This window comes from Jaculus jaculus, chromosome 2 (genome assembly GCF_020740685.1).
Source record: "Jaculus jaculus isolate mJacJac1 chromosome 2, mJacJac1.mat.Y.cur, whole genome shotgun sequence".
NCBI classification, from domain to species: Eukaryota; Metazoa; Chordata; class Mammalia; order Rodentia; family Dipodidae; genus Jaculus; species Jaculus jaculus.
Genome location: NC_059103.1, coordinates 42,316,027 through 42,331,281, shown reverse-complemented (window position 1 = coordinate 42,331,281; position 15,255 = coordinate 42,316,027). Strand labels below are relative to the sequence as shown.

General features: G+C 54.0%; 1 protein-coding gene across 3 annotated transcripts in view; it reads right to left on the bottom strand.

Annotated features, from left to right (window-relative positions):
• Window positions 1-675: 675 nt before the first annotated feature.
• Window positions 676-15,255, bottom strand: part of Zbtb7c (zinc finger and BTB domain containing 7C) — a 405,924-nt gene continuing 391,344 nt past the window's right edge. For all 3 annotated transcript variants that reach the window (XM_045143821.1, XM_045143822.1, XM_045143823.1), the window contains 2 exons: window positions 12,392-13,612; window positions 676-3,516 (listed from right to left, as the gene is read on the bottom strand). In XM_045143821.1, coding sequence (XP_044999756.1) covers window positions 2,847-3,516; window positions 12,392-13,596 — 1,875 coding nt within the window. In that variant the 5' untranslated portion in view covers window positions 13,597-13,612 and the 3' untranslated portion in view covers window positions 676-2,846. The remainder of the gene's footprint in view (window positions 3,517-12,391; window positions 13,613-15,255) is intronic.

The window sequence follows — 15,255 nt, the reverse complement described above, 5'->3', positions numbered from 1 at the left end:
GGAGTGAGAGGTCAGAGGGCTGGCATGGCAGCAAGTGTCCCTGGAGGTCACTGGGCCCCAAGCCAGAGAACTGGTAGGACTGGCTTTACCACAGCAGTCGGCCTGACCAGGGCTGGTCTTTGTCATATACGACAGGCTGAACCTTTCCATGTATGCATGTTCACATATCCACCTTGTGCTCAGACTCACTGGTGCCTGGAAGCACACAGACAGTGCATCACAAAGTCAACATGTAAGAGATCGGAACACACTTGAGTTCTTGCCTCCCCACAAGGCAGCACCCCAAGCCCGGAAGAGTGGAAAAATTAATCTGGTCACCGAACCAGGGCATTAGGTAGTTTGCGTTACTCAAAACAGGAGTCTTCATACCTGCCTGTAAATCCCAGTACAGAGGTGGAGGCAGAAGGATGACAAGTTGACAGCTAGCCTGGGTTTCATAGTAACACTGTTTCAAAACCAACCCCAACCAAAAAAAATTTTTTTTCCTCCACTAGTCTTCAAATGATTAAATAAGTGTCAAAGATTTGTATTTTATAATGGTGTCTTTGTCACCATTTTAAATTTATGACACCAAATAGTCTAAGCTGTAAGCAATGACTTCTATAGTTTGGCTTGTTGTCTGGTGAACTGGCAGTAGTCACATTTCATAGAAGGGACACTGTCAATATCATTTGATCAAGTCAATTAATACTGTTTAATAAATAGCAGAAAATTAGCTGAGAGTTTCTCCGCAGGATGCGTCGTGCGACCAAAGTTATGGAAGATTGTCCCTTGAATCACTAAGGCAAATTTTGTTGAGTGCCATTTTACATATAGCAGTCACATAAAAAGAGTTATAAATAGAAAAAATTCCAAAGTTCTCCCACAGAGCGACAAGGAAACCAGAAACATAAAAAAAAAAAAAAAATCAAAACAAAACACAACCACCCTTCTCCCCATAACCATTTGCTTCAAGCTCTTGATCATACAGTACTCAACATCTTTGGATATTTTACAATGTACAACTCCAAACTGCAGCCAAGAATAAAACAAAAATAACTAACTGGTCATCAGAAAAAGTGAGTTTATAAGAAGTCATTACCTTTACAAAATAAAAACCAAAACCCAACATCACTGGATTCCACTGGGTTCATTTGTAGGTTGAAAGTTTGGTTCTGCTCCAGTCGTTTGGCCCATGGGAGAGCTAGGTCTTGTTGGCTGGTGAGTCCAGAAGTGAGTCTGAAATACAGACTGGGGTCTAAGCCCCTGCGGGTGAATGCTGAGGACCAGGGGTCTGAGGCGAATGGGCTGGCTGGAAGAGCGTCTAGAGGCAGGACCAAACAGGGAGTGTCTGCAGGGTTGCTGCGAGAGGGAGAGTCTGTGGTCTTCTCTGGCCTTTTTGTTGTGTTGTGTTTGCACAGGAAAGAGCCAAGGCAATAATAGGAAGAGCCAACTCTCATGCATCTACAGCTTGGGGGAAATGGGGACTCCGGTCCTGCGCCCTCCCAGGGGTCCCTGGAAACCAATGCAAACTCAGGGAGGTGCAGACCAGCAGAGATGTTTTGCTGCTGGGGACCTGCCACCGACCCCAGGACCAGCATAGAGTGTGATCTGATAACTCATAGGGCTCTTCACCTCTCTGCACCTGAGCTTTTTGGTCAACTACTCAGCCTCATCCCTGGAGGGTGTAGGCTACAGGAACGGGGCAGGGTTTTGGAGCTCGAACACAGTACAGGGGTTTTACCAGCAAAGCGGAGGCTTGAAAAAACTCCTACTCAAGAGGCAAACAGAGGAGCCTCAGGTGACTAGGGGCTGTGGCTGTTTGCAGGAACTGGAGGAAGCAGGCAGATGGCAGGTGTTAGAAGCCGGCCCCATCCCTTCCTTGCATGTTGGCCCCAGGATGTTCTCTACAGCATTGGAGAGGACCCATGGTGTGGGCAAATGCTGTTGTTCCCAGAAGCCCAGACGGTGACCATAGTCTACCAGAAAATGGGGCAGAATCTAGAGTTCCCAGAGCTGCCCATGGGCTACGAAAGCCACCAAGTCCTCCCTGTCTCTTTCTGTCGTCCCTGTCTAGTTCCACTACATTTCTCATATATGTTAACATGCTAACGTCCAGGCAGGCGTAGGTGATGAAACCAAGTCCAATAAGGTAGGCAGGTTGCCTCGGGTGCTTTCAGTGTGCAAAAGTCCTACCTTCCAAGGAACAGGTGTGAATAGGACCGGAGATGGGAGAGGAGAAGCCCAGTTACCACCCCCTTTCACAGCAGAGTGACATGAGGCACAGAGGGTTGACAGGTAAGCTTGAAACGGGCTGGCTCTTAGCTGCAGAAAGCCCTCTGCCCAGAGAGACATTTCCTTCCGCATGGAAGGGGGAAGGGTGGTGGAATTGCTCTGATGGGTCTCACGACCTCGGGGTTGGAACTTGACCCTCAGAGCAGTGTTGGGAGGGACCCTCCTCCCCGTAGCATGGTGGGGCTCCACCAAGGTGCCTGCTTAGGATAGGGTCCTCCTGCTTGCCTACCTCCTGGCCCAGGGTCCCCTCTTTCCAGTCCCACACAGCTGCATGTGTCCTGGCAACAGCAGCGGTCCTCCCCTGAGCCATGGGCAGCCTGGGTGAGTCAGAGACAACCAGGGAGCGAGAGTTGGTGGCTCCAGGCCCTTCGAGAAGCGATGCCCAGCTCAGACACCAGTAAGTAGTACCATGTGGGCGAAGACGTGTTCTCTTATGTTTTCCCTTCGCGTTCACCAGCACGCCGGGCGGGGGGGTGGGGGGGGGAAGGTGTGTGGCAGGGCGTGGGAACTGGGGAAGGGGAGTTGGGGACCAAGCCTAAGGGAGGATCTGGGGCTCCACCACCAGGGCCAGCCTAGTTGTTGGCTTCGGACATGGAGGCCACGTGGTTGAGGCCTGCGAGCCCGGGGAGACCGGCCAGGCCCGCGGCCCAGGGGTCGGGCAGCGGGAAGTAGGGCCTGGCGGCGGCGGCGGCCACGTTCTCGGCCAGGGCCAGGGCCAGCAGGCCGCCCGCGCTCCTCTCGGCCTCGAGCTGCGCGCGCCCGAACAGCTTCACCTGCGTCTCCTGGAACTGGCGCTCGAGCTCCTCGTGCAGGCTCAGGGCGCCCTTGGGAGCCGCGGCCAGGAAGTGCTTGGCCGGGCTGGCAGCGCCCGGGCCCGGGAGGCACACGGCCGCCGCCGCGCCGCCCACCTCGCCCAGCGCGGGCGGCACGACGAAGGCGGCGGGGTCGGGGCCCGCGGGGCCGCCGGGCCCGAAGAGCAGGCTGGCGGCCCTCCAGGCGGCGGGCTTGCGTCCGCGCCGGGGCCGCGCCAGGCGGCAGCTCTGGCGCTTGATGTGCCGGTGCAGGTGGTCGGAGCGCGTGAAGCTCTTGTAGCAGAACTCGCACTGGTAGGGCCGCACGCCCGTGTGGATGCGCATGTGGTTCTTGAGGTCGTAGTTGTGCACGAACTTGGCGTTGCAGTGGATGCACAGGTAGGGCCGCTCCCCCGTGTGCTTCCGCATGTGGATCTTCAGCTTGTCCTGCCTGCAAGACAGAAGCCCGGGCCGTTCAGTCCCCGTGGGGAGCGCGGGGTCGGGGTGGGGGGGTTGCGCCACGCCGCTCCCAAGCCTTTCCTCCAGAAACTACGAGAAAGGGTCCCTCATGCTGTGCCATGGTTATCGACCCCCACCCTCCCAGGAGTGGGATCTGTAACTAGAATCTTCCTGCCACGCCCCACACAGGTGTGGGTAATCACCTGGATCAGAGATGGGGAGAGAGAGAGCGAGCGCGAGCGAGCAGTGTGCCGAAACTCCACCCCCAACCCCAACTCGAACTTCAAACTTCAGAGTATGCATTTCCCTCTGTTTGTCTGTTTCATGTTGAAAAAACACACCCGTTGGAACGATATATCCCCAAAAGTCACCAGTTTGGCTTTAGCCCTCCAAGGGCGCAAGGGCTTCTGACGAGGGCTGCCCTTTCATCTCCCTAGCCCCCTCCCCGCTGCCAGTCCCAGTCTAGCTGTTGGCGCTCAGCGCTAACCCGAGGCTCCAGAAGCCAGGCACACCTTGCTCAGGGTTCCTACCCCGGTGGTTTCATATCTAAGCCCTGGGCTCCGCTCTTTGTCTATAGACATTGAGGGTGTACAAAAGAGCCAGGTGCAGCAAGAATGCGGCCTGACCTTGGGCAGAGCGCTTGGGGTTTAGGAGTATTATTCACAGGTAAGGCATGGGACAGGGTGGGGCCCCTAGGGGCCACTGGGAGCCCTTGCTCCAGGTGCAGACTCGCCACCCACTTGCTGGGTGCCTCGGGCAACCTAGGTACAGGTAACCTCCTGGTACAGCGGTGAACCCATTATCCAGGGCTGCCCCGGATACTCTGGGTTTGCCTGAGCCACAGTCCACACATCTCCTGGGGTCTCAAAAGGAAAGCTGACCTCTTGGGGTTGTCCCGAGTGCCCAGGGTACAGTGTAAGAAGCCTTACGGCCTGGCTGGGTCGGGGCGGGACCCGGGAAGCAGAAGCTGGGTGCCATCTCCGCCTCCTCCCTGCGGGTGGGGCGCGGGTGGGGCCTGTGCTGTAATTCCAGGCTTGGCTTTGAGGTCAGAGCCAACAGGGAACAGTCTCCTCCCTCAAATGGCCGGATTTAAACCACCCTCAACGTAACCCCCTGGACCGCAACAGCTGCCCCTTTGGCCACTAGAGGTCTCACTAGCTCTCATTTTTACAAGCAGTTCTCCAGGGGAGAAAGAAGTTCCTATGTCACACAGGATGGGATGGAGGAGTTGGGGGCAGGGCAGAGGCAGCCCCCCCCACCTGTGCTTCCCAGTGGGCCTGGCAGGTGGAAAGGAGAGGAGACAAGGAAGGCAAGGAATGTGGTGCCCTAAGTGGGCTGCTCTCTTCCATGTACCTGAACCTCCTCCCTCTTACAACCCCTAGCCACTCTGGCCTACATGGTTTCCTAATGCCATATGCGCGTCCCCAGCAGCTTGTGCCCTGTGGTGTCTGCATTCCAGAGACTAGATTTGAACAGTAAAGGGACCTAGTGAGTCTCAAACTTGAGCAAGCACGAGAACCACTATCAGGACCTAAGAGGAACCCTTCTGAGAGGTCCTGAGTCAGAGAGCTGGAGGGGACAGAGAATATGTGTGTGTGTGTGTGTGTGTATGTGTGTGTGTGTGTGTGTGTGTGTGTGTGTGTGTGTGCGCGCGCATGTGTGGAGATCAGAGAACAACTTCTGAGTGTCGAGCATCACCTTCACCTCATTTGAGGTAGGGTCTCTTACTGTGCACCAGGCGAGCTGACCTGTGAGCTTCCCTCAGATTCTCCTGTGTCAGGGTTGAGATTACAGACGCCCACTATAGCATTCATGTGGGTGACGAGGATACGAACTCAGGCACCCATGCTAGGGTAGTGAGCACTTGCTCCACTGAGCCATGTCCTCAGCATCTAGAATTTACATTTCCAACAAGTGGCTAGATGCTGTTGCTCTGGGAGTGGTAGTCCCGACGTGGAGGACCACTGACTTTAGCGGAATCCTTTACTCTGTAAGGTGGGAACTGCCCAAGGGTGGTAGCAAAACTAAAACCGGAACCCAGCCTAGGTGTCTTTCTCTCTCCTGCGCTGTGACTGACCTGTGTAAAAAGGTAGAAGTTTCGCTGGGCGTGGTGGCGCACGCCTTTAATCGCAGCACTCGGGAGGCCGAGGTGGGAAGATTGAGTGGTCAGCCTGGGCTAGAATGAGCCCCTACCTTGAAAGACCAAAATAAATAAAGAAGTAAATAAAAGGTAGAGGTGGCATGGACCAGATAGACAGTGGTTGTTGCCTCACCATCCCGAGGGACATGGCTCGGACTCTGTCAATTCACCCACACTCTGATGGCAACATGAATGCATGCTTGGTGGCTGGTTAGGCTCGCTACCTGGCTTCCTCACCAGTGCCCGTCTCAGGGCTCTGCTCAGTCATCTGCAGGCTTGTCATCCTCACCACAAGCTTCTGAGACACAAGCCCCGCCCACCCCACAGCAGTCTACCTCAGGGATGGCTCGCTGTCCTTGCCAACCTCACTTGGGCTTACTTAGGCGTTTAGTGAACTCTGACTCCTCCACTCTGGCACCTCTGGTATTTGGGGCTCTACCACAAGGCCAAGCCCCAATGCCAGTTGAGCCCATTGTCTAGTCCTGAGGCCCTCACCCAGCCTCCCTGTGCCCTGCACCTATTCTTCGTCTACAAGTTCACTCTTGCAAAGGGCTCTGCCAGGGATACCTCCTGTTTCAAATCTTCACCTAGCCTTCAAGGTCAAACTTAACAGCAGCCCTCTGTAAACTGCCCTGTCCACTCAAGTCTCAGGTTGTCACCCTTTACTTTCCAGAGCACTCCCTTTCAAGGAGAGTCACCTGAGGGACAAAGAGGAAACAATAGTAGAAGGCAAGACCTCTAGCATGTCCATGGCTCTGGGTACAATCCTCAGAGCTGAAGAGAAAGAAAGAACAAAAAAGCAGATGACAAGGCATTAGCAGCTTTCTTCCTGGGCCCTAATGGCCCCATGTGTGTGTGTATTGCTCACCTAGCAGGCCTTTTGGTGGCCGAGACCCTCATCTGCAAGTCTTTGACCCTGCTTAAGACCCTCACCTGATTCAGGCAGGGGAGGACACCTGTCCACAGGCAGTATATGGCTGCTGCCCTGACTTTTCAGCGTCCTGACAGGGTGTGCTATTTCCAGAGACCCCATGTGTGCACACAGAGCTACTGGCCGTCCATCTTGCTGCCCGTGGAAAGACCCAGGCAGGTGCAGGCAAGGGATGCAGCATTGGCACCCTCTATGTGCCTGCATTCGTGGTGACTCCGGGCAGTCTGCCTGGTCTCTCTGGGGCCTGAGAAGCCAGAGCTTCCATCATTCTCTGAAGGCAAGGGAGACAGAGACAAGCAGCAATGGACTCCTAGTTCTCTCATCTTGAGCAATGGTCAGATGGAGTCCAGAAGCAGGAAACAACCTTAGGAAGCACCTGCCCCACCCTTCAAGCGACACCTTGGACAGGCAAGGTCACAGAGTTGGGCAGAGGTAGACACTGGCCCAATCTCTGGATCCCTTGATGACTACCTGGTACGCTTCCCCAAGTGTCACAGCCACTGGGAACTGAGGAGCCCAGTGACAGCTATCTAGCACAGTTTTCCATAGGCCCCGTCCAGTGTGGACACCAGGGAGGCACCGCTGGGAGGACACCCACTGGATGCTCTTCTGCACCCTGCACGGTGCCTGATGCCAGACACAGGCAGACCGCTACTCACCCCACGTTTGTTGATTGGCTAGTGACCAGTAGGGCCAATTTCAGAACTCCCCAGTCCAACTCCTGCACACTCTTCTCCAGTTCTGCCTTCTTGGCCTGCGACCTCATTCTATTTCCCGCACCAGAGACTCTGCTAAGCCGGATCTCAGGCTCTGCTAAGCTCTGGTGGAGGCTCATTGTCAGAAAACCTTGTGATCTCATCCCTCACTGTAGCGTAAGGACATAGGTCTGGGTCCTAGTCTCTGGAAAGGCTCTCATTCCTCTGGGGCTCTAGGCAGGGGACTACAGGAGCTGATGGCACCATATAGCTTGTCACCAGGTGGGCTCAGATGAAGCCAGGACTGTCCATTCTTTCCCTGGATGGCTCCTCCTCCAGGGTCTTTAGTTCTCTGGGGTGTAGCCTCTTCTCATTTTGAGGCTTCTGTCCTCCTCCATGCTGGGGCCATGTGTGAGCCAGACTGTGGGTATCCTGAGAGGCTCAGGAAGGACTACGTTCTCTAGAAGTTCCTGGCTAAAGGGCTGGTGAGACACAAGGTAGGTATGTGGCAGGGAGGGAGAGGAGAATATGCGAGGCCATCACAAGGCCTAGGACCTGGCTGTCACTGGGAAAACTGGAGACTCAAGAGTGTGTGAGGCCAGAAGATGTCCACCAAGCCCACGCACTGTCCCTCCTCATTGTCCTGCCCTTCAGGGTCCATTCATTCGTGTTGCCATCAGAGCATGGGTGAATTAACGGAGACCAAGCCATCTCCCTTGGGATGGTGCCGCAGCACCACCACCTGGTCCATGCCACTTCTACCTTTTATTTATTTATTTATTTATTATTTATTTTTTTGAATTAGGGCCTCTGCCTCCAGACTCTGAGAAGTGAGAACAATGGAGCCTTGTTGATGGGTTGGGGCAATCCTGGCCTCTACACTTCTCTACAGTCAGACATCAGTAGGACCGGGGTGGACAGGCACCAGCCTACCTCTGTTAAGAAAATGGTGCTAATAGAGCAGCCCAGGCACCCTGTGCATGGCCTCAGGCCCAGGCCCAGGCAAAACTCTGAGGTCCCTGTGACTATGGGTTATCTGAGCTAGGGGTAGCATGGGGCCAAAAGGGCAGTCTGGGTGAAGTTTGTGAGGCCCACCCTCGGGGTGTTTCATATTGAGAGCAGATCATTGGTGGGAAAGTGGGTGGCACTGGCTATGAAATGGACCTAGAGGACAGGCCATACCAGGGTGGGGGAGGTCCTTCCTCTTGGACACTCATAGAATGAAGGCAGCAGGCAGGACTTGGGAGGTGGCAAGACAGGGAAGGATCCCATCTTGGGTGTTCTTGCAGAAGTCATTAGTAATGACGTCCCTGTGAAATGTGGACATTCTGGGAAGGGGCGCCTGGAAAACGTAGCTCAGCGCACAGGCCAGAGGGCTGCCATGCAGGGAAGGGCAGGTCCTTGTCTCCTCCACAGGAGGATGTGAGCTCTACCCAGCATGGAGGAGGAAGCAGAAGAGACCTCCCCCCCCCAAAAAAAAAAGCCAAGGGCTCAGCTGTGACTAGGAAGAACTGAGTCCAGATGTCAGCAGGATAATGTGTCAGGCCTCAGCCTCCCTGAGATCTGGTGTCAGGGAGTGGCTTAGCTTGCAAGGGAGTCTGGGAATTCCAGGTCAGGAGGCAGTCACCCCTTGAGGAGCCTCCAGGTGAGGAGGAAGGCATGATAGCCAGGGGACCCATGGAAAGGCTATTAAGGGAACTTGGTTATAGGGAGGGTTATAGGAAAACCACAACATGGTTAAGGCTAAGGTTGGGACTTGGCGGAGGAGGGGGAGGACAGGAAAAATATCATGTGGGACAGCCCTAGAGAGGACAGCCAGCTATGGGCCAGTGGCTCGAAAGAATGTGATGAGGAGCATTCCACAGGGAGAGCCGCAGCCCACGGTGAGAGAAAGTCCTTGAGGGGAGTTAGGATTCCAGCAAAATCTCCTCCGCCCCTCCTGACCCTGACCCTGGGACATGGCCCCAAAGCCTGGCTGATCTTGTTCCAGAGGTTCAGCACACTGGGGTCCAAGCTGGAGGGAGCTGGAGTGGGGGCTGTGAAGACCAGCCTGGAGCCCAGATGGCTGTGGTCCTACCTAGCAGGGGCAACGGGAGGGAAGGGAAGGCAGAACTAAAGGCTGGGTAGCCAGAACCATCCCTGGGCCAACCTGGCCTGGAGGAGGAGGGAAGTTATAGGCACAGAGGTCAATCAAGTAACCATGAGGAATGTGCCAGGAGGGAGCATTCAAAAACTTCACCTTCCTATCCCAAACAGCCTCCCCACCAGAACCAAGGCGCCCCTCCCGGAGACTGTTTCATGTGTTGAAGGGGAGCAGTTAACTGCAGGCAGTGACTAAGTTTAAAACTTTCATCAGATTCTCCCTAAATTAATAATGCTTATCCTATTTAAACTATGCCGACTTCAGTCTCTGTTGGAAATTCTACTCCTTTATTTCAGAAGATAGCAAGACTGGAGGAGATAAACCAGCCCTCACACTTCAGCTAAGCCACAGCTGAATCCACAGAGCACTAGGGGAGAGGAGCAAGAGTGCTGCTTCCATGCTAACCTGATAATCAGCACCAGGGTATAGGGGACAGACAGACAGACAGACAGACAGACAGACAGACAGACAGACAGGGTGTAGGATGCTCAACACCTACCAAAGCAGAGATCCAGAGGCTCCTAAGAGCTCATCAGTGAAGTAGACTTAAAACTCACCCATCACGGCTCAGGGGATTTTTCAGAAGTGGGGGCAGAAAGATTGTATGAGCCACAGGTAGACATCATGCCCAGAGACATTCCCCCCCACCCACAAAATAACTGACTGCTGCTCCCACAATGCATAAACCACAACCCCATAGGGAATACCTGCAACCCCACTGAAGAGCGTCCGCAATGGAATGGGGATGAGGGAAAAGAGGGTACCAACACATGATGTATCCATACAAACCATCTTGTTAATAATAATAAAATAAGAAAAAAAAAACTTGGCTTAGGGAAGGCAGGGCCTGTAGACCGGCCCAGACCTGCAGTGACCTTATGGAAGGCTGCCCTGGGAAAGGCCAGAAGGGGAGGCAGAAAGGGAGAAGGGGACTCGGGCTGTGGCCTGCTCACTGTATAGTACCCTGACCTGCATATCCGATGGAAGCCACAGAATAGTTGTACCCTGAAGGGAGAGGTGTTTCCTTCATCATCCTGTGCAGGGACAAGCTCATGAGGTTAGGGAGGAGAAAACTGTCTAACAGGGATGTTCTCTGCTCCCCGCCAGCCTAGCCAGCAGCCGGCTCTCCTGGATGTGCACCGTCTTTGAAGTCACGTGCTTCCCAGGGGTGCTGGACTCTCAGGCTGGAGCAAGGTTCCCGCTGAAGATGAGTGACTGGCACTTGAACTTGGCCTTCACATGAACTCGGACTTATTTCCTTGTTATTAACCCTTATCCAGGTGTTCTAGCTCAGCTGGCCCTGCAGGGCCAAGTGACTTTGGAAAAGAGTGGGTGTAGGAGGTAGGGATAGCATAACCTGATGGAATATCAGTATGGCCAAGGTAGTATCAAGGACATCCAGGGAGAGGTGACCCTGGGGACCTGGGGCCCAGCTGTCCTGTGGGATGATAGGACCAGCGTTTTGAGGTCAGCATTGCTGGGCCATTGTGGCCATCAGCTGCTGCTCACTGCTAAGAGAAAGGGGCCAAACCCTGGGTGCAGATTCTGGTGCCTTGAGGACAGAGTGTGTTTGGGGCTTCCATCCTAGAAGCAGCTAGAAAGCCCTCAGGGTGGCCCTTCAAAGCTGTCACCGGAGGAGCCCACGAGCCACTTCAGCAATGCTACTGCCATCCGAATACATTTCTGAAATCTCTGCCCAGCCACCCCGTCAGCAGCCCTTATCACTTTGTCACGCTTTCTTCTGGAAAAGCTCGAGTCAGTGTGCAACCTGATCCAAAAACCTCCTTTATCCCAAAGGCCAAAGCTTTGGGCCCACTGAGGAAAATAAGGGAACAAAACTTCCAGGCGGATATAGGGAGTCAGAACCGCTATTAGAATAAGTGGGGGGGGGTTATCAAGCAAGTGACAGTGGGAAAAGGCAGTGAAAGGGCAGTGGCAGTGGGAAAGGACCTATTCCACTAAGCCACGGCTGCAGGGCAGATGTCACCAGGCTTTGCCTGCATCAGACACAGTGAAATGACAAACTCTGATAGAGGCCACTCACTAGAACTCTCCCCACTGGGGACCTGACGGAGACCAGCCACCTCACATCAGGGTCACCAATGGTATCAACGAGCCACATTTTCCAAAAGCGAGGCCTTTTGAAATCTAGTAGTGGACAGCTGTGACCCCCACACCCCCCACTTATCAGTTCTGGCTGTCAAAGTCACCACACAGAGAAGGTATATCACATCCATTTGCTGAATGGAATGACACTACTGTAAGATGACACATCTGTTTTTCAAATCTCACCCAAGCATGCAATTATCCTTCTTCCAGTGTTGGGAAGCAAAGGGGAGAACGTAAGAGGCCATCCTGTCAGTTGGGTGGAAAGGGACCACAGGGGACTCTCCAGTCTCCTGGCCACCAATATTACCATCATATAAGGACTGGGATTCCAGTTCCAGCTCTGCCACTGTCCAGCTGTGCTCTCAAGTGGCCAGCTAGCTAATGGGCGATGGACAGGAACAAAAAAAGAGAACAGCACCTTCCACCTTCCAAAGACAGCCAGTATGCAGGACCTGCTTAACTAAGGCTATTTGCTGCTGCTCTCAATGAAACGAAGAGGCTGCTCGCCATGGGGACCTTCAGACCAGCTGCATGGATATTTTAGGGAGAAGCAAAGGAGCTAGGACACCTCACTTCCTCTCCCCCAGGGTAGCTCTACTCCGACCTGTTCTATGTCATGGGATTCCCCTCATAGTGCATTTGAGAAAATATTTTAGCTTCTAAAAGGGGTTTGAGAATCACTGCACCAGGTACCACCCATCACCCCACCTAACAATGAACCTATGGGTGTCTAGGATTCAGCTGGCACTCTCTTCATCTCTTGCCCTCCATGCGAGCCTCTGCTATCACCCCACGGCTGCCAGCCCTGGCCCCGGCCCGCCCTGCCCACCCGTGCCTGCAGCTGCACACCTGGTGAAGCGGACTTCGCAGATACTGCACACGTAGGGTTTCTCCCCGGTGTGGGTCCGCATATGCCGGGGCAGCTTCCCGGCCCCCATGATGACCTTGTGGCAGATGGGGCACTGCTGAGAGGCCTTGGGCTTCAGCTTGCGCTCCTCCACCAGCGGCCAGGGTGGGAAGAGGCTCCCCAGGTGGGTGGCACTCAGGAAGTTGAGATAGGCACCGTAGTCGTTCTCCGCCTTGATGGGGCCCAGAGGGCCCCCAGGCAGGTCAGGGAACATGTCCTTGAAGAAGTCACTAGGGAAGGGCGGGGGCGGGGGCGGGGGCAGCTCCTCCTTCTCCTCCTCCTTGATCTTGCGGTTCTTGATGACCAGATCCAGTGGCCCACTGTCCATGGGCTGCTCAGGCAGCTGGGCAAAGGCACCGAAGTCCCCTGGCCAAAGATGTGGGAAGAAGTCTGGGGCGAATGGAGATAAGGAGGGTCTCCTGTCCGGGATGTTAGCTTTGGGGTACAGATTCTCCCGCAACAGGGATTCGATGGAGAAGTCTCGGATCACTCCCAGATGGCCGGGGCTGTCAGCCTGAAAGGAGTCGGCGAAGTCCCTGGGTGTGTCCGAATAGGCCTTCTCCGTGAGATGGTCCGACTTGGAGGGGCTTTGGGGGCAGTTGATGTCCTGAGGGTCAGGCAGGTTTTCCTGGTCAGCAAAGTCCTCTGTGTCGTCATCGTCCTCCTCCTCTTCCTCCTCCTCCTCCTCGTCCTCCTCATCGTCATCGTCTTCATCGTCATCGTCGTCCTCCTTGTCGTCCTCCTCGGCGCCGTCACCGCCGGGCTCCATGATCTCCAGGCACACGTTCACGATGCACTGGATCTCCAGCATCCTGGCAGCGTTGAGGATGTGCTTGACGTTGGAGGCGGTGATGGTGAGCGTGGAGGTGTAGGCGAACTCCAGGATGGCAGCCAGGGCCTCGGGCTGGACAAAGTCGATCTCGTAGACGTAGGGCTGGCTGGCCAGGCTGCCGGCCGTGAACAGCTTCTTGAAGTACTTGCTGCAGGCAGCCAGCACGGAGCGGTGCGTGCGGTACTCCTGCTCCTGGACCACCAGCAGCACATCGCACAGCAGCCCCGCGTGCCGCTGCTCGTTCAGGCTGCACAGGACCTCGCTGCTGTGGTTGGGGAAGGGGATGCCAATGAGCTCGTCAACGCCATTGGCCATGGTCTCAGCCAGAGCCCTGTGGAGACACACGGAGAGGGAGACCAGTTAATCCCCGTTGGCCCCTGGACGCCTGCCGCATTCTGCCTTCGCCTTTCCTTCTCCCTTGTCTAGGAAGTTAGTCCTGCTGCCTCTCATCCTGGTCAAGCCTCACCTGTAAGCCCCAGCCCGGCTCAAGTTGGGTTTTGTCCCCCCTCTGCACCCTAGCACTTGGGGAATCGGGTCTTACTGGGCAGTGAGCATCAGCTACTTAGGAAAAGCCAAAGGGGCCCCTTGCACACTCGATTCATGGAATTCCACTGTTAGTGTGGGTTGCAGAGTCCCCGGGGTGAGCAGCCCCATGGAGCCCAGCTGTTTTGAGGACTCCAGGAATGGCGCCCCTCTTTCACACAAGGACTGCTTGGCGCTTCTGCTGAGAAGTGCCACCATTCCTGAAACAGACTCACATTCGGCACTGGCTACCAAGTGGCTTATGTAGGTTCTGGGGAGTTGAACTGAGATCCTTTGGCTTTGTAGGCAAGTGCCATCTCTCCAGCCAGTAATTACTAACCTTTTTAAAAATACTGACATCCTACATATTTGAAGCTACGAGCTATTTCACTGACTAGTGGACATTAAAAGTTAATATAGGGCTGAGGAGATGGCTTAGTGGTTAAAGGTGCTTGCTTACAAAGCCTGCTGGCCAGGGTTCAATTTCCCAATACTTGCATCAAGCCAAAATCAGAAAGTGGCCCTTTTGTTTGCAGCAGCAAGAAACCCTGGTCTACCCATACATACTCTCTCTTTCTCTCTCAAATAAGTAAACATATTTTTATTTATTTTTCATTTATTTATTTATTTATTTGAGAGAGAGAGAGAGAGAGAGAGAGAGAGAGAGAGAGAGGGAGAGAGGGAGGGAGGGAGAATGGGCGTGCCAGGGCCTCCAACCACTGCAAACAAACTCCAGATGCGTGCCCCCCCTTGTGCATCTGGCTAACGTGGGTCCTGGGGAATCAAGCCTTGAACCAGGGTCCTTAGGCTTCACATGCAAGTACTTAACCACTAAGCCATCTCTCCAGCCCAGTAAACATATTTTTAAAAGAAAGTTGACATAGATGAAAGTACACCATTAATCAGTTTATCACACCTGTGCCCCACAAGCTCCGAGGGGAGACAGTGCTGCTGAGGCTCCTTGCAATTATGAGAGGTTCCTGACTTAGGAGTTTTCAGGTTTATGATGGTACAAAAGGGCACCCATATGACCATTCTGTTTCTTCACTTTCAGTACAGCAATCCAATAATTAAATGAGATAGTTGAGAATTTATTATAAAATCAGTTCTACATTAGATAATTTTGTCTAGCTGCAGGCTGAGCAGATTTAAGGCAGACAAGGAAGTAGGTCAGGTGTATTAACTGCATTAAAAAAACATTTTCATTGATTCATGGGCGGGGAGGGGGGATGTGCCACAGGACCTCTTGGCACTGAAAATGAACCCCAAGCACACGGGCCACTCTGTGCATCTGGCCTTACTTGGGAACTGAGGAATTGAATCTGGGTTGACAGGTTTTGCAAGCAAGTACATTAAACTGCTTAGTCATCTCCCCAGCCCTTAAATGCGTTTTTGACTTACAAGATTTTCAGATTACCAGTCGTGCATTGAGAGGTAGCCCTGTTATATCAA